Source organism: Plectropomus leopardus, chromosome 7 (assembly GCF_008729295.1).
Source record: "Plectropomus leopardus isolate mb chromosome 7, YSFRI_Pleo_2.0, whole genome shotgun sequence".
In the NCBI taxonomy this organism is placed as follows: domain Eukaryota; kingdom Metazoa; phylum Chordata; class Actinopteri; order Perciformes; family Serranidae; genus Plectropomus; species Plectropomus leopardus.
Window position 1 is genome coordinate 22,166,135 of NC_056469.1, and position 23,099 is coordinate 22,189,233.

Consider the following 23,099-nt stretch of genomic DNA (forward strand, 5'->3'; position numbering starts at 1 on the left):
TTCATTTTCATTATTCGTTGCACCAAGTTTGAAAACTTTTTTCTTATAACATTATACGTTATATAACATTATAACACAGAGCCTTGTACTGCTTTCAGCCCTGCCCTGAAATCTCTATCTGCAACATTGGTTCGAGAGGAATTCACTAAGATATTTTTTTAAATTATTATAAAGAATTTGCCAAAGGTGGGAATCACCAGATGGTCCACGTTATGAATTTATCATGATACTTGAGACGCATTATAATAATATTGCAATTCTAAATCTTTTGTAATGCTGAGTATTGCAGAATCATATATTGCAATGTATTACCTTTTTCAACTGCAGATTATGTCCCTAGAAGAAAACTTTAATGCCTGTTTTAACTAATAAGTTAGTTTTCAGTCTGTTCATCTCACTTTAAATATTTATTCTAATGCAGAAGATGTGATTGTCGAGCTGATGGCCTGACCAATCACGAAAACTGACGAATCCTGTTAAACGTAAAAAAAAAACTCAGCACCATCTGGTGGACTGAAAAGCAATTGATTTTTTTCTTACAGTTTAATTTATTTTTTAAACATTAATAATTTATATAACATTGATTTTTGTGGTCTGTGTATCAATACATTATTGCTAAGCAAAATAACAATACTTAGAAATGAAAGTGCAACATAAAAAAAAAGATTCATAAATTCCTGCTTCCCATATGTTAGCATTTTTATGACTTTCTAAAGATTGATTTAAGTCATTAAAGCCAATTAAGACCTTAATTTTAATTACGTTAAATGCCTTTTAAGACTTTTGTTCACAACTGTTAGCATGCTAACAGGCTAAACTAAGATGATAAACGGTTACCTGCTTAACATCAGCATGTTAGCGTGCTGATATTTAACCCTAAGAGTGCTGTGGTCACAAAGCTGCTTGTGTAGCTGTAAACTGATGTTGAAATGCAAAATCTGTCCCTTTTTCTCTGCACTCTCCAGTTTGAGATTCTCAGCCCACAGCTAATCACACTAACGCGGACTGATGAGGTCATTGCTTACCTCAGGTCAGAGGGTCAGGGCTTGTAATGATGACATATTGAGCCAAAGCCACTGGCTCAAGACGAGACTGTGTTGCCTTTGCATTCAATCTACAAGGATGGGATACCATTACATCTTCTCTCCTATCGATTTTTGGACTTTGGCTGTACAGTGGAAAAGTGGATGCCAACCTTGGGGTCGTGATGCTTTAAGGGTCTCAGGATGTCTCTAAGTGGGCTGTAGGATGATTAAGAGAGGACATTTATATTTTTGCTACAGCTTGTTGTAAGTTGTCTTTTGCTTGTGAAATATTTGGTATTTCTGTCTCTTTAGCAGAGCTGAAAAATGTTTCGTGAAACTGCTCATGTCCAAAGGTTATAACTTGCATCATGGGGTTTTTAGCAGGCATTTGCTTGTTTTGAGGGGTCGCACATCCAAAAGGTTTGGGAACAATTGTACTGCAAGGGCGTACAGCTTTTTCCTCAGAACCCATTTCTAAACCTACATCTGTGATTTTTGTTTCTGTTGGTCGTTCTGTCAATGATCAGCAGCAGTTTAGGCAATGGATGCCCTGGTCGAGATTTGAAATGTTCCTCTGTGACTGTAAATGAATGTTTTGGGCCTGAGTGGTTGTGTGGAAAAGGCTTTGTTGCATCACTAATAATTGCACAGCATGCTGAGAGTGAGTGATTGTTTTCAGGTGCTGTTGTTGAGATTAATTAAATGAAACAACTCTAGGGTGCCTTTGGATATTGCTCTTTTGAAATGTTGTGAGAGGTTTCCATAGCAATTACTGTCCATCTGTGTGATTGACAGCCTCCTGTGCATCTGCAACCAGAATGCAGAAAATGTATTTTACTGCTAAAAGACAAACATTTTAAAAAATGATCACTGACATGTTGAAGGTTTGCCTCCTTGGTTCTCTGCAAATGTACAGCAAGTGAACTGATTTTACATTAGTTACAATAAAACCATTTTCCTATAAACGTAGAACCCTTGTATATTCAGTCTGGCAATAGATGCAGTGCTCCGAAACATTTTTTTATAACAGTTCAGGGATTTTATTAATATTTTAATCTTAACATAGCGAAATGTCAACATCTGGCACCACTTCTTCTATCATTATTACGATGCAATTTGCTAAAATAGACAAAGTAAAAATAACACTGACAAGGATGGATGACATAGATGTAATGTAATAATACCTACTACAATCAGTAACAATACACAACAGCACATAAATGTCTAACAGAGACAAAGCATTTACTGCGTTTGTAGCCACCATTTGCAGTAGGAATTTGGTATTATAGACCCCCATTAAAAAATGAGTAGAGTTGATAAACAGGGGAGCCATAATCTCTTAAGAGTTATTATCTATTATTGCCAGGCTAACACAAACTTTTTTTTTTTTTTTTTACATTCACATAAGAATGCTCTAGAGTATCAAAAGGCAAACCAGATAACAGCAGTGGTCATAATCCAAAAAAAGTATTCCAGTAAATGTTTATTGACAAAAATGCAATGAAAAGAGTTCTGCCAGGCTTAGCTTAATGGCAACAAAACAGAACCAGAGACAAGAGTTACATCATTGTGTGATGGTGCTGGCAGAACTCTCGAAAGTTAGAGAGACATGACAATGAAACACTTATGTCTAACAAAAAAAAAACACCTAAACCATCTCTTTGTCTCATTAGTCCAAAAAATCCAAACTGCAAAATGAAAAAAAAAAAATACAGAGTGGGTACAACATGGGGGTGTACAGTCTTGCTACTTTTTGGTTGTCTTGCGGATCAGTGCCATTCTCTGAAATGAAAAAACGAAAACAGTTAGGCCCACTGTATGTGTTCATTACAGTATAAAACAAATCAGTTACACCGACAAATGCAGGATTATTAACCTCTGTCATGTTTCTTTACATGTTCCATTAAAATGAATTTTCTGCTTTATCCAGCAGAAACAAAGCCTTCTGTTTCTCACCTGTTTGTGAGCTTCTGTAGTGCAAGCCTTCTTGAACGGCCGGATCTCATCTGAGCCATAACCAGGAATCCACATGTTCCACTGGCGCTCTGAGAGAACGAAGCACAGTATCAGCAGGACGCAGGTTATCAGCATAGTGTCACACTCCCAGCATCTAACTTCCATCTCATTTCAAACTAGAATTACCACCTTGTGGTTGCATGCCCCTGCCAACCAGTCAGACTGTAATTAAAGTTTACATCCATGTCTGTCCGGACTCATATGTAGCCATGACAGTAGATAATGCCAACTTAATGTCTCCCCTTCTGTTCCTGAGTCTTTATGGTGTTTAATAATTGCCAGAAATGTGTTTTTGCAGAATATCATGATGTCAAAGTAAAGTTGACTTTTGACCTTTTTGAGATAAAATGTCATCGCTTCAATATTTTAGTCTCTTAGACCTGTGGGTGAAATTCTGTCATAATTAGTGTGTGAATTCTTGAGTTTATGGCCAAAAAATGTTTCTTGAGGGCATAATGACCTTTTGACCACAAAATTCAAATTGGCTCATCCTTGGGTTTGAATTTGGACAAATTCTCTCCAGACGTTAGTGTGATATTGCGTTCGCGAGAATGATAGGGATGTGAGAGCAGTGACAATGACCTTTGACCACCAAATTCGAATCAGTTCATCTGTGAGTTCAAGTGAACGGATAAAATTTACGCAAGGCGTTCCCATGAATGGGATGGACAGGCGAACAACCCCAAAACCTAATGCCTCCAGCCACGTCTGCAGTAGAAAAATTGTTAATGTTGTGTGGACTATAATGGAAATACTTTAAACTTCTACAACATTCAATGTGACCTTCTGTGTGCATTTTACAGAGAGGAGAGCAAAGCAGAGATGACAATGTACCTGCCAGTGATTTGGTTGCAATGTTACCGTAAATCTGTCAATAACTTTCTCAGGAAGCTTTTGCATTTTCTGACTGACTGTTTGAAGTCACTCAAAAGGATGAGCACAAATTACTTTCACTCAAAGGTAGGACACAAGTTTTTTTGGCATCACATTTCAAAGAGTATTTGTTTTTGTATTTTTCTCCACAGATCATGAATCCTCGAAGACGTCCTCTTGAGACACCAACTGTCAGAAGCTTTTTGTAAATTCAGAAACGGAAAATCTGCTCCCTTCAATTATCACAAATGTAAGTGTCATTATTTCAGGATAACTTGCCATTATTGCAAAAAAATAATGAGATAACACTTTGAGTTAAGAAATGATTCGCACATCAAAATTGACATGATATATGCAGCATAATTTTGATCTAAGTCCTGACAAAATTGTTTTTGAAAGCTATTATATACTAGTAATTACGGGCGGACTATATATCATGGATACTTGAGATTTTTTTTTGTGACCCACAGAGACACTTCACCTACAATTGTAAAAAATATTAAATGTCAAAACCCCGCAAAAAAGCCAGCAGCAACTTACCAAGATGTAATTGAACATCCTTCACTTCCAAGGTGTTGGATTTGCGATGGCGAGCCAGCTGACAGGCCGCTGTCACTACGCTCTCTATAAAGTCATCTGCTATTTGCAGCAGCATCTGCGAAGGGACAGGCATTTTGAAAACCATTAATCATGCTCAGTTAAGGAAAGCAACATACCACAGCAGCTGGACAAATCTTACATTTTCAGCTGCTCACTATGTTTTTCATGCAGCCAGACATTCAATAGATTAAGATTTCCAAATGATGGATGTGGCAGTACTTGGTTAGGTAAGCTATAGCGCAACAAGAAAATGTAATGTGAAAGTGGTATTCATTTCACAATACAGCTTAAAAATCAGAGTTATTTGAATCTCTTGTTAAAACTACTGTCAGACCTCCTCAACGTCCTCATCCAGCTGCTCATTCGGATCGATCTCTCTCACCAGGTCCTGCAGCTTCTTCTTACTGAGCACCTGGAGAGGAAACAAATTCATTGATTCACTCAGTAACAAAAGAGAACAGGTGTGCCAATGTAGTAGTCTACTGATGACTCTAAATGCAAAATGACAACAGGCCTTTTACATTTAAAGTCAAAACTTGCAAAATAGGTTATGGTGCTGAAGCCTGAATTTTACCTTGATATTTATTAACTTTGTGATGGGGGTCCTGCAGCTCAAGGCAAGTTAGATTTAATGCTTTAAGACTTTTTTTAATTCCACTTGGAATGAGATTTAAGACCCATTTTACAGAAATCAAAATTGTCCAAATGTTTTTTGTAACATAAAGCATGGATTTGGGGGTAATGTGCATGCAAAGGGAATTTGGCAAAATGCATATATTTAAAATAATAATTGTAATAAAAATAAATATATTTTAAGGTTTTAGAATGCGGCGTCAGAAAAAATAATCATAAAATCCCATTGCCCATGTCTGAGCATTTTTAAGACTTGAAAGACCGTGAATGACATATCTAGCCCCATGAAAAATAAACTTTGTGCGCAAAATACAGTACGGTTTCAAAAAAAAGATTAATCACATCATGTTATATTTCTCTCTAATTGTTTGACTGGAAATTGAATAGCACAAATTGAAATTGAAATTGAAACTTTAGGGAACTCTGCTGGTGAAGAGAATTTGTTTTTATTACCAAAAAATTAATGGTGAATGTAATAAAGACTGTAATTTGCAAACTGGCTGTTTGCCTGGCAGAAAACTGCACAACCTTAGCTTATAATCAAAATTATGCAATATATAAACACTGACATTAAGTATATGGAATAGTATTAAGGTAGTAAATCCTTTAATACCACACAACTTTGAGGCTCATATCTGCAAAGGACATGTTTGTGTCTGCCTCAGCATTGTAAGATTTGAGTATGTTTGCAGTTATCCAGACAGTAGATCAGCATAACTCTGCAGATTTTTGGGTTCAGTGAATGACTCACCTGAGATCCCTCTGGACTACTCCTGCCAGCAGGGCCAGGGGTCCCAACCTTCACTGCTGTTGCGGTGCTGTTAGCCATGCTGGTGGCCAATGGAAAACTGTAGGGACTCTGGACTTTGAAAGGAAGCAAAACTGTTGTTTGTCTTTGCTGCTATGTGTCAGAGTCTCCAGTGAGATGATCAGATGTGACAGCTTATCTTTCAAAGGGACCACCTCCGTAAATCTATGGAAGATTCAGAGGGTAGACAGGTTAGCATCACAGAGGAAACAGATTGATATAGACTTTTATTTTGTTGTTTTATTTTACGTTTTTGACTCTGATTTTGTTTCGTCGCAGTGCTTACGTTTCAAAATATAACCTATTTAAAGCTTGATGTAGCTTTGAACGATGAATTATAAATAATTACCTATCATTATTATAATTAGCTACAAGACTAATGCAGAAACCTAGCCGTAAAACAGCGCTGTAGCATCTAATCAAAATTAGTAAGAAAAAGATAAAAGCACCCTCGTAAAATAACATGACCACATTGCGGCCTTTGAGCGACTGCGTAGCTTAAAAAAGAGAAAACAAGAAAATTACCGCCGCTAACAGTATGTTATGTGCTAAAAACAATAGCAGCTATCAAGCTTTGAATTTAGCCTGAAAGGCTAACATTAGCAGCTAATCCAGCGGCGCGTCTGTAGGCGCGCTACATCCAAAAAATACGTGTTAAATTGACAACTTACCCGATAAAACAAACACTATCTGTCCATGTTTCGGCGTCGTTGCGACAATTATGAGTGAGTTTGAAACAGAAAGACTGCCTCAAATTGTCACCGCACAGCTAAAAAAAAATGAGCGAGGCTATCTGTCTTTACTTCCGCTTTGTTTAGGTCTATTTCCGGTGGCAACATATCGCCTCTACTCTGCCACCTGCTGGATGTTTTATGGAAATACATCCGGATTCAACAGACTATTATTAATTCAGTACACTAAGTCGATTCGTTTAATAACAATATAATGACAATTTCATATAAACGTGTGTGTGTGTGTGTGTGTGTGTGTGTGTGTGTGTGTGTGTGTGTGTGTGTGTGTGTGTGTGTGTGTAAATAAAACATAACAACTTAATCCGGTGCTGATATTGATCAGTGCAGCTTTAAACAATTAATATACAGTTCAGAGAAAGCATTAGGCAAAAAATATGCAGTCAATAAAAAAATACAGATATATAGCGTATTTCACAGTGTCTAGCTAAGATACATGGTGTGATATTGGAGATTTTTTAATGAAAACGTATTTCAAACCTACTTGTGGGTTTTTGGGTTCTAAGGGTTTTTAAAATAAATACAAGATATTTAAAGTTTAATGTCGCTCCTGTAAGCCAAATCAAAACAAAAACTGCCTCATTTATGTTTATGTGGTTTGAAAATAAAGCCATAGAAAGCAGATAATATTATTAGCAGTGCTGTGTATTAACATGAGGAGATAATACAGCACAGACAAAGTTGGAGGTCCTCTGCCTTTGAAAATGTCAGCTTCTCTATCAAGAATAGAGAGGTCCCTATTTGCAGTCAGTAATTAAGAAGAAATAAGTTTCTGTATATTTTTCAGATAGCCTACAGATATATTTTACACAATGTTTGAAAAATATTTGTTCTATTTTCTGGAGTTTTTTGAAACATTGTATATTTTTAAGGATATTCTCATTCTAGCAATAATAGCCTGCAGGTATGCAGGCCTGGGGTGGATTCAGTAACACAACTGACTGAAAGTGAGAAGATAATATTTTGGAAGCTATTCCACTCAGATAGTCTAAAGATGACTCTGTAAGTAATTTGAGTCTGCGTCCAGCAAACAACCTCTGATGCCGTTTGACACTCTGAATCTCTTTCAATTCCGCCTCCTATTCAGCTCCGGTTAACAGCTAATCAATCTAAGGTCAAAGCAAATGAAGCGTAAAATGTTTGCTTGTTCGGCACAATTCAGCATAACATATCATACCGAGAAGCTGCAAAGCTTTGCGACAACATGTTGACACTTCTTTCACATCCTGTTGAACTTAGTCAGAAAAAACAGTGACCTCAACAACAAGCCCAGACTGATAACCTGACAGGCCCGACCTCCCCCAGAGACTTATGACGCACTAGAAATTAATATGATTATCTGCAGCACTTCCTTCATTTGCAGTTCGCGTTTAATATTTCAGGCGTTAATTCTGCTCAGAGAAAGTGAGTCATAAAACCAAAGACTTATCACATTATTGCTATAGAGCCATTTATTTTCGGTAATGTAATGATTTGCTTGGTTTGTTGTGTTTTCAGAATATCACTGAGCCTGCTTCCTGAGAGCACAATAAGCCACACCTACAGCCCGTTATAAATACATACAGAGCAAACTTTCATTTTAGATTAGAAGCTGCAGAGGAGTGCGTACTTTATTTCCTGATATTGAAAAGGTCTTTTCACAGCCATGAAACTGCTTTTGGTTGCTGCACTGGTTGCCCTGATTAATGGCAGTTATGGTAAATATATTCTTCTCTCTTTCTTTCTCATGGACTGTTATACTATTTTCTCAAATCATTTGGTTTTATTGCTGCTCTGTAATGAGCAATTGATTCAAGCTTCGAGTCTGATTCTGGTCTTTTTTCTCACAGATGTATTCATATGGTTACTGTTGGCTTTTGTGTGTTTTGTGTGTGTGGCTGTTTGTCTGCTCGCCTGTCTGTTTCTGAGAGTCCTCTAGAGAAAACGCTTTACTTTCTTTTCTGTCACACTGATGGGTTTCCCCTGGTGGCTACAAGACTCAGACTCAAACAGGAAACATTGCTGGAATTATCAGGGGACTGACAAGAAGAACAATTAAATATTATTTTATTTATACATACTTTCTATATGCAGAGACCTGTTTACATAAAACTCACAGTTTAACAGTGAAAAAAACAAATGTAAATTGTTTGGGTTGTGCGTTTATTCTTGCCTGAGGTGACAGACAAACAGCCTCTGTTGTCAGTAAACTGGAAGAACCTGTTGCTGGTCATGTGGCCGTGGTGACTTTGAACGTATTGGCAGTTTTCCCACAGGAGCCTGAAACAAATGTCAGGAAAAGGGAGCAGTTGTTTTCAAAGTGTTGCCCAGCAGAACAGCAGCTTACATCCCCAGTGCCGACCCCCCCCTCCAGTGAGCCCCCCCCACCTATTCATGTTGTGATTAATAACCTGCATGTGTCATCTCTGTCCACATGCAGCCACTCTGATCATTAAAGGGCCGACGCAGCCGGTTCTGGAGGGAGACAGGGTCACACTGGAGTGTCTGTTGACAGACTCTGAGTTCAACATCAGCCAGGTCCGTTTCGAGGTCTTCTCCCAGGTGAGTCACGGGGGCGACGGGGTCAGTGATTATGAGAGATATAGAGGAAAAAGGTGCATTTCAAAAGTTCAGGACCCTCCTCTCACTACTGTTATTCAGGCTTTGCTTCCAAGAGTTTTATTGTTGTTGAGTTATTGTAAAATTCATGTAACGTATTCTCATTGATTTATATCTATAATATATTATTATAATATTATACTATTATTTTATACTAATATAATATTACTATTATATCTATAAGCAATATGGTAATAAATTATGCACAAATTGCAAGAATTTGAATTATTCATTTTTTTGTTAACTTGTTTGTTAGTTGAGTTTTTTTTAACTAGTTTTCTTTTAATTATTACTTATTTCTTGTTTGTTGTTTTTTTAAGGGGGGGTTATTCTGTCTTTTGCTCTTCCCATTTGAAAGAAAACAAGTCAAATTGCTCAGGGCTCAAAGGGTTAATAACTCTTACAAGAGTGGAAAAGTTTTATTATGCTGTTTTCTACACCGAAGCTGATACTGTACATAGGAAAAGAATGTTTACTCAACGTTTTCATGTCATTTTTTTATTTATAGCCTGAAGTAATTTGCAGTGGCTGTGTCTACATAGGCATAAAGTGTTTTATGTAAATATCACATCGAGCAGCTGACTGCCGTGTAGTAAAACACAGTGGAGAACTGTGCACGCTTGAAACACATCAAAAGTAATTCATCAAAATGCTTCTCACAGTAATGCGGTTATGTTAGTTTTGGATTACGCTGGAATCCAGCATATTGAGCTCCCAGGTTCTCAAAATATGCATTTAAAGGAATACTTCACTCATAAAACATGCATTTGTATGTCAGTTAGTCATGGCATGCTACTTTGAATTTGTGACAAAAAACGTTGTTTCTCTTGCATGCTTTCACGAAAAATGGCAAACATTAATTTCTTGATTGATTGGTGTCCACATTTAACAACAGAAAATTACATTAAAAACATCTGCTAACAAACTCTCACATGACTCTTGCAGTATAATCCAAGTCTCATTTATCCAGTCGAATGCTCAGTACTTCCCAAACTTTTATTTTTAATAAAACTTTATTATTTAAAACAAAACTGAAAGTGAAATCTATGCTCTCATTAAAGTCAGACTAACAAAAACGTTTTGTTTTGTTTTGTTTTTTTTAAGTAAAAAGTACTTTCCAAACTCTCGTGCATTTCTGCTAAACCCCCCTTGTGGCAAGAGTGAAGAAAGGCTTCAAAGAGTGCAAAGATTTTATTTTCAGTTCAGTTTTAAATGATACCGCTTTAGTGAAAATGCATGTGAGTGTGTGAAGCACTGAGACTGGACAAATGAGACTTGGATTATCCTGCACTAGTTGTATGAGAGTTTGTAAAAAGATGTTTGATAGAGTTTTGTTGTCTCTAAATGTGGTCCCCAGTCAATTGATAAAGCAATATATTTTCCATGGAGGCGTACAATGAAAACAGAGTTTTCTTCACGAATTTAGGGTAACACAGCATGACTAAATAATTTAGAAATGGTCTTTCAAGGGTGAAGTATTCCTTAAAACTCTTATGAAAGGAAAGCAGCACAAGAAACGTGATGCTGCTCCAGGTTACAAACTATTTACACCTTTCAACCCTGAGAAGAAGATTGGTGAAATTGGTGAGCAACTTGGCAATAAATGTTCTACTATTTGCAAGAAATTTAGTAGATTTAGAAAAAAACCTAGGGAAAATATCTAGGGGAAAAAAGTGAGGGAAACACTATATTTATAATTATCATAATTACATACTTAAAATTATGTTACGAAATTACTATAATGTTTTAGGCAATTTGTTGTTTTTTTCAAACTTTCTGTGTGTGTGTGTGTGTGTGTGTGTGTGTGTGTGTGTGTGTGTGCGTGCGTGCGTGTGCTCGCATGTGTGGGTTAAAACTACTTTTCAGGGGATTTTTTTCAATTTTTGGTTCATTTCTTCTTCCGTGGCTCATTGCCCTTCTCCTATGTTCATGAAAGAATTCAAGTCGATTTGCACAGTTTTCAAAGGCTTAAAGGATTCCCTTTTAAATGTTTTTATTTCACTAAAAAATAAATTTCTTGTAAATATTGTTGAAAAGCCAGCAGAGGAATTTATCAGTCTCTAAAATGGTGTAAATAAGCAGAGTAAATAAAAATGCAATAAATTAAAGTCTCGTATTTTTTCCCTCTCTTTCTTTCCCTTCACCAGTACATGCAGAGCTGGAGACCAGTTTGGCAGCGATTTTATTGCTTCCATTCCATGCCCATCGAGCAAACCACAGACAGTCTAACCATGACTATCCCCTTTGTACAAAGTTACTATGAGGGACCCTACCGCTGTGTGTCTGACACCGAAAATGTGACTGAGCTGGATCGCTCCTCCCAGCCGCTGTCCTTCAAAGTGCATTGTGAGTGCCTCGGGTTGATATGGGTAGGAGCTGCTGCTAACAATGATTCTGCAACACCATGTATCCCTTTTGATAAATATAGCAACCTCAGATTTTTCATGTTGTCTGTGTCCTGCAGAGGTCAAAGAGATTTCTGCTACAATCTGATCATGAGCCGGGGGGAAAATGTGACTTGCAAGCACAGCTTCTGAGTTTCACTTTCCAATAAAGAAATGAGAAGTAGAGCTGAGAATGTCGACATTACTGACAAAGAAGGAAGCATAAAAAACACCTGTCTGTACATTGGTAAACAACAGTCTGGGTGAGAAGAAGGAACAGATAGAAACCTTGCAATTTACGTCATGTTTCCAACCAGCAGGAGGTAAAGACAATTTTTCACACACTGTGGACACAGCTTTCTTCACAGTGAGGGATAGAAAAACACATTAATAGTTAATAAGACAAGACATATCTATGCAGCTGCAGAGGGTGTACAACAAAACAAGTGCAAAAAAAAGTACAGATCCAGAGCAAACACCGTGTTGCTATGATAGGTTGACTTGAGATATTTCTTTTTTTTTTTTTTCTGCACTCCAAGCAAACAAAGAGACATTCTTCCGGTGGGGCTCAAGTTTGAAGCTATCGGTGAAGGATACACAATTGCATGAAACGGCATCCGTGGCGTAGCTAGTCAGATTATCAGTGTCCTCTATCTTCTCAGTGGCCATCAAATCGACCGTAATGCTGTTTGATAGGCTCCTCAGCCTCATGGGGGGAATCAATAAGAGGCAAAGATTAGAATGGACTAAAGGACTGAAGGAGACAGAGGGGGAGAGGAGCCAGGAGCTGGATGGACGTGGGCCATCTATTGAGATGGAAGAGAAAATGAGCCATTATTCACAACACTGCCTCTCTAAAGACTTCGATAAGATGAAGCCTATTATCATTATTATTGATTGCTTAGTACAGTCTGGGAGGCATTCATACTTGAGCCTATACACTCAAAAGATCTGAGTGTTTAGCAGCTGCTACCGCTGCAAACATGTGTTCAGTCACGTCCCAAACCTTCGAGAGGCTGCTTCAGCATGTTTAATTTCTTGCTTCATTAATGCTTGGTCATTCTTTCTCGTTCCCGCTGGGTTTTTAGATTTGAGGGAGCTGTCACTGTCCGTGCAGGGCTACACCAGCTACCTGGGCGTCCCGCAGGAGCTGAGGGTGCGAGTTGGGGACGACGTGGTGGTGACGTGCTCCACCAGCGCATCAGAGGAGCCAAGCTACCTCTGGAGCAAAGACGTGAGAAAGCCTCAGGATTGTGCACAGTGGCCTCATTATGCTTTTGGAAACTTGTCATTCTCTCTCTTTTGCTACCCTCCCTCCTGTTTCGACCTGACCTCTTTACTTCGTTCCAGTCTTTCCAGGTCCCTCTGTCTCTCTCTTGGCTTTGCTCAAAGCATTCTTTTAATATTCTCTCCTCCTCAAACACTGTTTTTCCCTCCATGAGTTTCTCAAGCCACTCAGCTGTCATCTTTCCATCCCCTTCTCTGAGGAAGTGCTCTGTATTTAAGTGACTGGTTGGCTTAGGCCCACCACTCGCTGGGGATTGCAGCTTGCCCACTTACAGAGGATTAATAGTTTAATGAGGTCTAGACAAGAGCCAGTCAACCTGAAAACAATTATGTGGATAGATTTCTAATGATTTTTTCAGTGTTTGGTTAACCAGTATTGAATTATTCAACTGGGCTCTTCGCTGAGCTAAGGAACCCTCACCCGAGGGAAATTAAGACGTCTCTGTGTAAAATGCCGTAGCGACAACAGGCATGTAGAGCTAAAAGGAGATGATGAGCTGAGAGGTACACTGTGCCCTGGTGGTGAGAAGACAGTATTACACTTTCAGGGTAGGTTGCACCAGCAAAGATAAATTAAATCTAAGATTAATTTAGATCAGAGTTTAGTAAACTAGGCTTAAAATGTGTAAATCCAGATTTAAAATGAAACAGAGCTCTGCTGCACCATTAAGAGTTTATCTCAGTTTAGTAAAGCCATGTTTATTTATTTTAACCAAGGCTGTCGGCATAAACGCATTAATCCCGATGTGATTAAGATACATAATGTGTCATAACCTTGTCAATATGGACTTCAAGAGTGTTTGGAAATGCAAAATAATGGAAATGAAAATGCAATTAAAAAAAATATGATTGATCACGACTGACTATAGAAATTCTGCGATTAATTGCAATTTATAAAATTATTCATTGACAGCCTGAATTTAAATAGAATTTAAACAGAGTTTAATAAAAATGGACAAATGTAATACCAAAATTAAAATAATACTTAAATAAATAAATACATAGATAATCAGCATGCTGTTGGCATCTAGTAAGTATGAAAGAGAGTAAGTCTGCTTTTCTGTAACAATAAATGTTACATTGTTGCTATAGCTAAAAAGTTGCTAAATTAACAGAACTATTGGTTGACAGACAGTCATGTTGTGTAGGCCAAAAAGGTCACCCAGCCATCATTTGGAAACAACCAGTAGAATAAAATCTCAGGGCCACCAGGAGTTGGAGCGTCAGTGGTACAGCTGTTCGTCTGTCACTGCCATGTTTGACAGTCGGCCCAATCTTTCTGTTTGGCTCCAAAATAGTTTACTTTTGTGAACTGGTGTCTTGAAAAAAAAAATCATCATCCTACAACTCAAGTGGTTAAAGTCTAAACTTTCTAAGAGGAACTTGAATATTTTTGCTCAATCCATCTCAAAAAGGAAGCCGTTGTGAAAGCTAAACCTCCTCAACTGTAGCTTTAAATTTAACCCTGGATCACAGTTTAAAGGGACGTTTTGCTGCAACAGAACTGAATTTATTATAGGTTTGGAGTAAAAACTAATCTGAGGTTTAAATTGAACCTTTCTTAATTTTTAGTTTTTGAGTTTTAAAGTTTGGTGCAATAGAATTTAAACTTAAACCACGATTTAATCAGGTTCAAGGTAATTGTTGTTGGTGCAATCTAGCCTCAAAGTGTAATCAAAATTACAACTGCCACCACCAGGAAGTCACAGGTGACACAAAGCTGCGCAACCATGAAGATATCATGGGAACAGCTAGACGTAATTGCCAAGTTCCCTCTTTTGTTATTCTTCTTGATAAGTCGGCTCAGGGTTAATGTGCTTGTTAAAGGGTCACTGCTAATCCGGGTTTTAAATGGGCTTACAAGCCAAAATCCAATTCAGTGGACATTTTATACAGCTAATACTGTTTGTCCTCTGCATGATCATATGTAGTGCTTTAGGGGTTTTGTCATTATTTGTGGAATAAACTGCACTGTCACTTTAGGAATAATAATAGTGGCTGTCAGCGTGACTCACTGTGAGGAGTTGGACTCATTCAGCGCACCTGTCACCTGTCACCTGTCGATCTATCCCAGCCGCATTTACATAAGTCACAAAACTTTTGGAAAAGAGGAAATGATGAGATGGAATGATGAATGTGAGGTTACTGTACGTATGACAGGAATGGATATGGGGCAGAAAGTAGCATCAGAATGGCCCACTTTGACGGACAGTCGGCGTGGGCACATTGGCCCCCGGTAATGACAGCAGGACAGAGGCAGAAACGGGCCACTGCTTTGGGAGCCAGTGGATTTGCATACAAAATGCTGCTTTGGCCAGACCTGGCCTTTATGGGAAATCCTCTTAATTCAGATCCATTCAAATTGAAATGGACTTTCTTGGCAGGAGCTGCAGCTCCCAGGAGCCAAATCATTTGCATGGTGTAATGTCTTTTTTTTTACCCCCTCCTCCACATTTGTTTGTTTTCCAATCCTCGTGTTTGGCCTATTATTTGTTTCCTCCCATGTCGGGCTCTATCTCATAATAGTGCTGCTATTTTTGTGTCAACAATTCATCCCACTCCCTCGCCATCTCATTATGGGTTGTGTTAACAGTCTGTTGTTGCGGCATCGTTCTTTGCGGATGACGGTGTTATCTGGGTTATTGACTTGTGCCGATGTGTGTTCATTCGTTGGGATTACGGCTCAGGTAAATACACTTCATTTGGGACTTTTGGGGACAGTTCTCTGAGGGACGTGCACCAGCAGATATTGTCTGTCTTTCTGTCTGTGTCCCACTGCCACTGCCAGTCTCTCTGTTTCTCCCTTTTTTGTTGTTCTATTTCGTTCTCTTCCTCACTCATCCACAAATCAACCAAAATAAAACTTTCTCTGCCTGTTCTTTTGCTCTCTTTTACACTCCTCATGTCTGACAGTTTTACTGTTTCTCTCTCTATCTTTTGCCAACTAGCATCGTCTACTCTCCATCTTTCTTGTGCCCTCAGCTCAGCACAATTTTAATTTGTAGTTTAAAGAGTTTTTCGATTCTCTTAGGGCTGCAAACAATCCAGCCAATATTCTTTTTTCTACTTTCTGCCCTGCTCTCTGTTTGTTTAACTCTGCTCCTGTATGTCTTCATTTTTCTCTCTCAGGGAGACGACTGGATCCTGCCTTCCTCAACACTGACACTGAGGAAGATAAGAGCCACGGATGAAGGACAGTACACGTGCATAGCCGAGCATCCCACTGTGGATTCACTCAGCAAGAAACGCACCATCAGCATCATTGTGCTGCCCGGTAAGAAAGTACTATAGATCTAACCCAACAAGTGCTATTGTCCTTTTGACTGACTGAGTGCAGAGTGACCGCGTACCACTTCCTCTTTCTAAAAACCAGTTTGGGTTTTCTTTGTAACTGTTGGGAAATTTAGCTGTCAACATCCCCAAAGCAAAACAAAACAAAAAAGACTGTGTTCTCCTTCCTCTTCAGTTGCTTAGATGTGACCAGAAAGGTCAGGCGTTTGTGTGCAATTACATCATCAGGGGCAAGTTTTCATTTGTGAAGGAGTGAAACCTTTAAAGCCCTACATTTCTAAGGAAGCAGTACTGGGCTGAGGTTTAATTTATCTGCTCACAAGAATTATTTAAAAAAATGTTGGGAAATTACTGTGACGCCGTAATAAAGAGAGGTGAAGACTTTATGAAAACACCTCACGTAAAAAGGGTGACAAAGAAGTCCCAAATGAAATTACCTTTAAAATGTCAAATGAAAATAATTAAGATGATACCAGAGGACGAAATACATTTTAAATAACATAAATAAATGGCGAGCACAGAACCTCACCAACTTTAAAGGATAAGAGTATAATTATCAGATATTTTAAAAGCAGTTTTTTACATGACCTTTAAAGTGCAGTTTTTAACTTTTACATAAAAAAAACCTAAAAACTTTTCGATGTTTGCTGAAATGGTCACAATATTCACACAGCACTAAATGAGACAGAAAATCTGTGTGAAAAAAACCCAAATGTTTTCCAAAACAAATTTTAGTGTACTGTTTAGCTGTAAAGTTATTAAGTTGGTCTGGCCGGTGGGTGGCGCTGAGTTTTGACTGTTTTCAACATGACAGTCACAAACTATTTTCATTTTGCAGCTAATCAACACACTAAAATATATTTCTGAAAACATTTGACTTAGGAAAAAACTAATGTTGTCACAAATTCTTGATTCATATTTGATCGACGCTGCCAGGCATGGCATGAATGACATGATTGACAGCTGCTCTGGAGACTCCTCGGCTTTGACTGGTTGTTTCTGGTGTGCCATAGTTGATTCTAGCGAATGCCATCAGAAGCGGTTGAAAGAGTAGGACAATCTGTCTTATATACTGTAATACTTCATGGATATAGTGACAGATTTAGAATATCCAACACGAATGTATTTTCATAAAAGTTACCAGCTGTAGCTTTAAAGGCGAACACCACCTAAATTAAGAATGCCAATATGATATTTCCACGGTCAAGGAAGGTTTCTTCAATATTTGTGAACATGAGCCACTCTCTTAAAACCAAAAACCAGCAAAGTAAATTTCAATCTTATAACGCCATCAAGTATAAGTAATATAAATATAATAAGAAGAAGAAGAGGAAGGAAAAGAAAAAGAAAAAGAAGACACAGAAGTCTGGTTGTCTGATAGCTTTTGCTGGTGAATGTCTACTTAGTGAGTTTTCTTTATCTGCATCTGTATGACTTCCCTTATTTCTCAAGAAACGTGAGAATTGTACTCAAGTGGAGAACTAATTTCATTACAACATTATAGCTAATCCAATTTACAGCACTTCATCTGTCTTCATCATTGTTATCAGTGACCTGTGTGATGACTGCACCGTGTTATTGCACTGCAGTTTTTAAACACCGTCCTCTCACCCAGTACAATTCATAAGCCTTGTGATTTCAATCGTTGAAATTATGCAACCTCTAAAAATGCAATTAAGCCAAGGCATGTTATTTGTTATGGTAGAGATGTCTTATTACTTATGCAATTGACTTGTTGGTCACTGCGCTTCACAGTGTCTCTGGTATTTTCTCATGAAGCACATGTAGTAATTAAAAAGGTAATAATTTCTAGATGCTAGAATAATGTTTACTCATCCTTGAAGGTGTGGTGTGCAAATGTCACATGTTACTTCTATTGCTTTAAAGCTGCTGTACAATAGGAGTACAAACCTTAAGAAAACATTACAAGTGGGAAGAAAGGGATTACTGTATCTATGAACAGACAAAGGCCATGTTTGTTGCTGCCTCAAATCCTCATAATCATCAACCTTTACTTTGTCCACTACTCTAAAGAAAGGTTTTAAAACCATAAGGTCCACAAAATCTGCAAATGTTTTATATAATTTGTGGGAATGTATGCACATGAAGGCATGGGCGTTGATTTCAGGTGGGATGCACAATATTTGGAACCGGTTTATTTGTCTGCCCTCAGTCAAAACAAGCAAAAGCAGAGGACTTTTATTTTGACAAATTTTAAACATTTCCACGATTAATTGATGCAGATAAGGCACAAATTGATGCAAAAAATGCAGAATGCGGGAAATTATTTTTTTTTTCCAGGGAGAGGATCCAAACCCTCCATTTCATATGTGCCCCCCCCCACCCAATATTAATACGAAACCTATACCCTTGCATGAAGGGGATAAGGGGACACTGCTTTTAAAATTGTAAAAGGCAGACTTCTTGAAGATCAGCGCTGTGTATGGCAGGAAGGCCATCTGAACTCTGCACAGACTCTTTTCTTCTACAAACAAACAGGAAGTTGCCTTTAGAAGCTTTGCCTCCAGGCAGGAAGCTTGTATTTTTGCTGATTTCAGAATCTGTGTGAAGCATGTTTTCCTTTATGTCTGACTGATCTGTCCCACAGAGGATGCCCCCTGGTATGAGTCTAGTAATGGCCGTCTCATGTTGATGACCTCTGCGGCGGCTGTCTCTCTCTTGGTGTTCATCCTCTCCATGAGTGTATTCCTGTGCCGCAGGGCCAAGCAGGCCAAGACCAGCAAGGGACCCATGTAAGAAACAGCAGTTTGAGTATTTGTGTGTGCTCCTCTTTCATAACAAGCAATTGTTTTTTTCTCTTTACTTCCGATCTGATCTTCATTTTAAATCATACTCAAAACTTAGGGAAGTGCCTCTGAGTATCGGTGGATTATGAGACAACGGGCCTCTGGACACAGATATGCAGAGGAACTAACCACCTCTGTTACATGGGAGCACACAAACTTTCTGGTGGTTTTGCATCCCTTTGCAGTAGTTATGACTTTTTTTTGTGGTTTTGTGTCTCTTTGTTGTTATAATGTAGGTGTTTTGTGTCTTGTTGTAGTCGTTTGAGTCTCTTTGAAGTAATTGTGCATGATATAGAGGCAAAAATTATCCCTCTTTGAAGTAATTTTATGCTTATTGGTTTTTTATTGCTACTTTGTAGTCCTTTTGTCTCCTCATGATTGTTTTATGTCTTTTTGTCATTGTTTTTCCTTTTTTGCCATTATTTTGCATCGCTTTGCGGTTCCTTTGTAACTCTTTGTGGTCTTTTTCTGTCTTCTTGTGGTTGTGTTTTTGTTGTGTGTGTCTTTTTTTAGTTGTTTAGGTTTCTTTGAAGTAATGTTGTGTCTAATTGTTATTATTTTGCCTGTTTTGTAGTTATTTTGTTTGCTGTTCCTTTGCATCTCTTTGTGGTCTTTTTGTGATTCCTTATGGTTGTTTTGTGTCTTTTTGTAGTAGTTTGGGTCTCTTTGAAGTATATGTTTGTCTTATAGAGGTAATATTGTGTCTCTGTGAGGTAATATGTGTCTTTTTTTGGTTGTTTGTGGCACTTTTTAGTCATTTGTCCCCTTGGGGTTGTTTTCTGTCTCTTTGTTATTGTTTAGCATGTTTTTGTTGTTATTTTTTCTCTTTGCACTTCCTTTGCATCTCTTTGTGGTCTTTTTGCATCTTCTTGTGGTTATTTTGTGCCTCTTTGTTGTTGTTTGCATCTCTTAGCTGTCATTTGAGTGTATTCCTGGTTAGTATGTGTTAGTTTGAGTGACGTTTTCAAAGGAAAGGCCATGGGGTCCACTGACACATTGGGCCCCTTGGTCCCTGTGCCTGTGCCCAGTAGGCCCGTTCAGTAATCCATCTATACCTCTGAGTGTGTGTGTGCCTGTGTTATTATTTAATTTCTTTACCGCACATTATCTGCACTCTCCTTCCTATTTTCCCTAACATGGCCCCAATCTCTCCTCCTGCAGTTTGACTTTATATTACAGATATGGTTATTGCTGCAATATTTCATTCTGTCTCGTGTGATAGAGCCAAGGCCATTTCAGTTAAAGTATGTGTATTTTAGCGCACTTGCCAGTATGCACCTTTGTGGTCTTGCAGGAAACCTTTCCACACATGTGCAGTTCAGTTCCTGTGTGCTTTTAAAAGGTGTTATTCACATTGCATATTAAAGTCTGTCTCCGAAGGTTCAACCTACTTGACCCCTCCTTGATCTCTTTCATGCTTCCTCTTCTCTTCTGTGTGTTTCCATGTGCTTGTGGAAAGCCTGGGCTAATAGCACCAGCTTTTATACTGTGATGGTATATAAAGCGTAAAAAAAAAGGCCACAGCCGTGTTAAGAGCAGTGGCGGAAGTCCCATTAAAACGATTGCTGACAGCATGTTAATGTGCACCATGACCCCATGCAGTTTCGCTCATTAATGTCTTTTCCATATGGGCGGAAAAAGAAATTCAAAAGGCTGAACTTCCACAAGAGCTAAATGCTGCCAACTGTATATAAGCATGTGTGTATAAAAAGAGACAAGGAGGTAAAGAGAGAAAAATGGACTTTCACATTAACAGCCAGGTGTGGCTCCAGTGCTCGGTCTAGGCTATAATTTCCTCACTTATATTTTTCTAGCGCCTACTTGGAGGTCGATATACTGATAATAATGCTCCTCTGTCTTTCTTTCTCTTTCTTCTCTCTGCAGTGATGACCGGTCTCAGAAAAAGCCCATCTACAAAGCCAGTGTGGAGTCCCTGCCCTCCACCTGCGCAGACAAACAACCTCTGGTTTGACTGCACAGGCAAGTGGAAGGATGAGGGGCAGTGTCGATGATGGAGCGAGAGGCGAGCGAGATGGAGTGGGTGGCCAGAAAATGAGCGATGGCATAGAGGGGATACTTAAAGAGGGAGGAGGTGGTGTAGGGTTATGGATGGTTACATTGGGGGAGGAGAGAGGGAGGAAAGGAGGAAAGCAATGAGGGATACTTGGAGACAGCAGGGAAGGAGAGCAAAATCAAAATCAGTAACAAGTTGGTTGTGAAAAAAAAACTGAAGGGCAAATGATTGCTTTAGAAACATAGAAGCAGCTTTGCTTGTGGGCGTCGGCTTCAGTTATGCATCTTGAACAGAAAGCTTGGCAATTTTCTCTTCATAAATTCTGCAGCGTGGAGAATAGTGAGCTACATTCTTAGCAAAACGATGGGAGATTAAGAGCCGCAAAGACTCCACGAAATACTCTCTTTTCTGTTACAAACATAATTACTCAGCTGTGTACTATGAATGAACTATTTGGGTGATAGGACAAGGTTTTATTTTGTTGATTTGTTTCCCTTTCAACCTCTCTTCCCCAAAACCAAAACCAGCTCAAAGAGTCTGAGAAGGTTATTATAATCTCTTTACTGTGACAGCTCTCAAGCACATTGCACTCAACTATTTAATTCACTGTACTTTGGATTTCTTTGATATTAAATGGCTTTCAGAAAATATAATGTTCCACCCTGTGTGCCATTGATTTTGTTGCATTTGAGATATAAAAGTGGTTGGGGAGTATTGACAACGTGTTGAAAGCTGGACATGTACGCTCGCATGGCCGCACATCTTCTCCCCCCAAAGCCATCTCAGGCTTGCATCAGCTTGTTTACCAACCTTCCCTTTCAGAACGTAAGACCTTACTCTGAAGCAATGACCTTTAGTCGAAGTGCTGTGCCTGTGCATGCTTGTGTTTCTCCCCATCTGCCTGCAGGCACAAACCCATTTGCAGTCATTTCAGTTCACAAACACATGCGTGAACTAAAAACTCACACTTACCCACAGTGAGAATAACAGTTGCCCAGGTAACCTTGACACTTAAATATATATATATATATATATATATATATATATATATATATATATATATATATATATATATATATATATATATATATATATATAACCTTTTATAAATGAGGGAACAAAGACATGTATGTTAATATAAAAGTGAATACAGGCCCAGCTAGACCCTGAACAATAACACACGTACATAATAAGAACGCATAACATTACATTAAGGTTGTACCACAACTCATTAAAACAATATGAGCAATATGAGACAAAACAAACAAAACTTGCATAGCCAGAACCCTGATTCTGGCTACCAATGTTGCCATCATTTGGAAGAGAAAGAAGCCACTAATTCAGACGAAGCATCAAAAATCCTTTTCCAGAATTTAAACAAGGATGGACAGAGCCAAAATGTACATATAATGCTGGCAGAGGCCTGATTGCATCTATTACAGTTCGAGAAAACATCCTTGTAAATCTTAAATTGGCGAGCCTTTGTAAATTAAGTGCTGTGCACCACTTTTCCTTATATCAAACCAGGATTTGCACACAGAGGAGTTCTCTATCCTTTGAATTCGAGAACTTCGCCCTATACCTCCTCTCCCAGATCTGTCTCCTGTCACATCATAATCGTAACTTTGAAACTTTGCCCAGACAGTTAGTACTGCTGGTTCTACTTCAATATGAACACGATTTAGTCTCTTCTTATTCTCCCCAAATTAACCATAATAGACTACAACTTCATCTTTTTAATTTTCTCCTCTGTTGCCTTGTAACCCCTGACGCCACGCCACGGCACCATCGCTTATTACCATAACCGTGCTCATAATGCAAAGAATTTCATTACGCTTGTCTGCTGAAGTTATGTTGGGTTTTATGTGGTTTTATTATCGGTGTGTGGTTGACCGTAGGCCGTCGTTAATAATGGGCGAAGCGGCAGTTTAACAATGACACTCCATTAACGGGTGCATGCGCCAGAGAGCACAGCCAGGATAATGTTATTAAACTGATCATTCAAGCCCCCCGT

At 38.6% G+C, this 23,099-nt stretch overlaps 2 protein-coding genes across 2 annotated transcripts; one reads left to right on the forward strand and one right to left on the reverse strand.

The window, feature by feature from the left end:
• Nucleotides 1–2,495: 2,495 nt before the first annotated feature.
• taf12 (TAF12 RNA polymerase II, TATA box binding protein (TBP)-associated factor) lies at nt 2,496–6,768 on the reverse strand. Its single transcript, XM_042489183.1, has 6 exons — nt 6,627–6,768; nt 5,899–6,120; nt 4,849–4,926; nt 4,455–4,569; nt 2,982–3,070; nt 2,496–2,807 (listed from the first exon to the last, which is right to left on the reverse strand). The coding sequence occupies exons 2-6, from the start codon at nt 5,974–5,976 to the stop codon at nt 2,772–2,774; spliced, it is 396 nt and encodes a 131-aa protein (XP_042345117.1). The 5' UTR covers nt 5,977–6,120; nt 6,627–6,768; the 3' UTR covers nt 2,496–2,771.
• A 1,505-nt stretch (nt 6,769–8,273) lies between these two features.
• On the forward strand, nt 8,274–21,735 carry si:ch211-79k12.1 (uncharacterized protein LOC568891 homolog). Its single transcript, XM_042490035.1, has 7 exons — nt 8,274–8,401; nt 9,124–9,245; nt 11,450–11,648; nt 12,775–12,920; nt 16,103–16,247; nt 18,873–19,017; nt 20,956–21,735. Exons 1-7 carry the CDS (start codon nt 8,350–8,352, stop codon nt 21,041–21,043), a joined length of 897 nt encoding a protein of 298 aa, XP_042345969.1. The 5' UTR covers nt 8,274–8,349; the 3' UTR covers nt 21,044–21,735.
• The last annotated feature ends 1,364 nt before the right edge of the window (nt 21,736–23,099 follow it).

Excerpts from the sequence above, each read along its gene's own strand:
- si:ch211-79k12.1 (XM_042490035.1), top strand. The coding sequence starts at position 8,350 with ATGAAACTGCTTTTGGTTGCTGCACTGGTTGCCCTGATTAATGGCAGT. Across the intron at positions 12,921-16,102 it reads GCTACCTCTGGAGCAAAGAC|GGAGACGACTGGATCCTGCC; the intron begins GTGAGAAAGCCT and ends TTTCTCTCTCAG. Across the intron at positions 19,018-20,955 it reads AAGACCAGCAAGGGACCCAT|TGATGACCGGTCTCAGAAAA; the intron begins GTAAGAAACAGC and ends TTCTCTCTGCAG.
- taf12 (XM_042489183.1), bottom strand. The coding sequence starts at position 5,976 with ATGGCTAACAGCACCGCAACAGCAGTGAAGGTTGGGACCCCTGGCCCT. Across the intron at positions 4,927-5,898 it reads GTAGTCCAGAGGGATCTCAG|GTGCTCAGTAAGAAGAAGCT; the intron begins GTGAGTCATTCA and ends TTTCCTCTCCAG. Across the intron at positions 2,808-2,981 it reads CTACAGAAGCTCACAAACAG|AGAATGGCACTGATCCGCAA; the intron begins GTGAGAAACAGA and ends TTTTCATTTCAG.